General features: G+C 36.3%; 1 protein-coding gene across 1 annotated transcript; it reads right to left on the bottom strand.

Moving 5' to 3' along the window:
- Nucleotides 1-417: 417 nt before the first annotated feature.
- LOC130507801 (uncharacterized) lies at nt 418-1,293 on the bottom strand. The gene has a single exon (XM_057002448.1). It carries the CDS (start codon nt 1,291-1,293, stop codon nt 418-420), a length of 876 nt encoding a protein of 291 aa, XP_056858428.1.
- Between the last annotated feature and the right edge of the window lie 204 nt (nt 1,294-1,497).

Below are 1,497 nucleotides of genomic sequence, written 5' to 3'. Positions count from 1 at the left end.
TATTTGCAAAATAATATTTTTTAAAAAATAATAATAATAATAATTAGTATAGTAACTTCAATTTATTAAGAATTTTTACGTAACTAACTATTATAAGAATTCGTGTGAGCACGACCCATAGAAAATTGAATTTTTAAATAACATTATAAAAATTATTTTAATGGTAACCAAACTTTAAATTGACCATATTAGGCTCAATAATGGTCATTTGACAAAATTGGTCACATGAGAAGGATTTGAAAGATTGCCTATAAATTATTCGAAAAGTTTTTTTTTTGAATGAATGTTAAATTCTTATTCAATCAAAAAGCATGTATACATCAAGCACTTACTTTGTAAAAGAAACCCCGATTCCTATACAACTTCCCATAAAATCTTCCCACTCCCATACTTTTAAAAGAAAACTCCAAACTCTATTTACATTCTAATACTGAACCGATACTGCATCAAATTATCCAAACCTTTAGCTTCTTTCCCCTTCATCAAAGTGATTCTATTGTGGATCCCTTTATCAATAGTTCGCTTAAGTATAGGTAGAGGCATCAGCTTGTCTCCATGTAACATCTTATTTCTCTCCCTCCATAGCGCATAAAGGACTGCTTGAAATGAATATCTGAGACAAAATGCCTTCTTCTTATCCATAGGTGCATCAACCAATAGCCTTACAATCTCAGACCAGACATTAGTATACTCATGCCGAAGTAAGCCTTTAGCGAAATGTTCCCATACCTGAGTTGTGTAAGAACACTCAAAGAACAGATAGTTTCTTGATTCTGTGGCATTCTTACACAAGAGACAGGTAGAGTCAAGTCCACGACTCCATTTTTGTATTCTGTCCAAGGTTGACATTCTATCCCGCATAGAGAGCCAAGTCATGAACGCAAACTTTGGTGTGGCGTGAGAGAACCAGACTCCTCTAGACCAGCTACAGTGAGCTTTGTTCTCTTTTAATAATAACCAAGTTTCTTGCGTTGAAAACTTGCTCTTGAACCCCGACTTCCCTCTCCAAAGACATACATCCTCTCTGTCTGAAATAAGATTACTCATAATAGAAGTTAATTCAGCTTCAATCTCCGTAAGAAAACCCTTCCTATGTCTCCTTCTCCTCCGCATAGTGATTGCTAACTCAACTGTAGCTTCCTTACACACTCCCAAGTCAATTATGCCTCTGTCTCCCAGCAGTTCAGATAGCACTCCCATGTCTGACCAGTTATCATACCAGAAAGAGGTGTGCCTCCCATTCCCTATCTCTTTTTTGAAAAATAACTTCGCAACTTCTCTCAGCTTTAACATTTTATGCCACATCCAAGAACCCACTTGCATTCTCAAACTTACTTCCCAAAAAATCCATCCCTTCAGCAGATTGACTCTTAACCATCTCCCCCAAAGCGAGTCACACGATAAAAACCTCCATATATATCAACTTAAGACCATACACCGTATTTACTTCTTTGAGATTTCTTATGCCAATCCCTCCTTCACTCTTTAGGCTACATA

The sequence above is a fragment of the Raphanus sativus genome, unplaced genomic scaffold (genome assembly GCF_000801105.2).
Source record: "Raphanus sativus cultivar WK10039 unplaced genomic scaffold, ASM80110v3 Scaffold5881, whole genome shotgun sequence".
Classification (NCBI taxonomy): domain Eukaryota; kingdom Viridiplantae; phylum Streptophyta; class Magnoliopsida; order Brassicales; family Brassicaceae; genus Raphanus; species Raphanus sativus.
This window is presented reverse-complemented; position numbering and strand designations above follow the sequence as displayed.

What these genes read in the sequence shown, in the direction of transcription:
- LOC130507801 (XM_057002448.1), bottom strand. Translation starts at nt 1,293, where the DNA reads ATGTTAAAGCTGAGAGAAGTTGCGAAGTTATTTTTCAAAAAAGAGATA.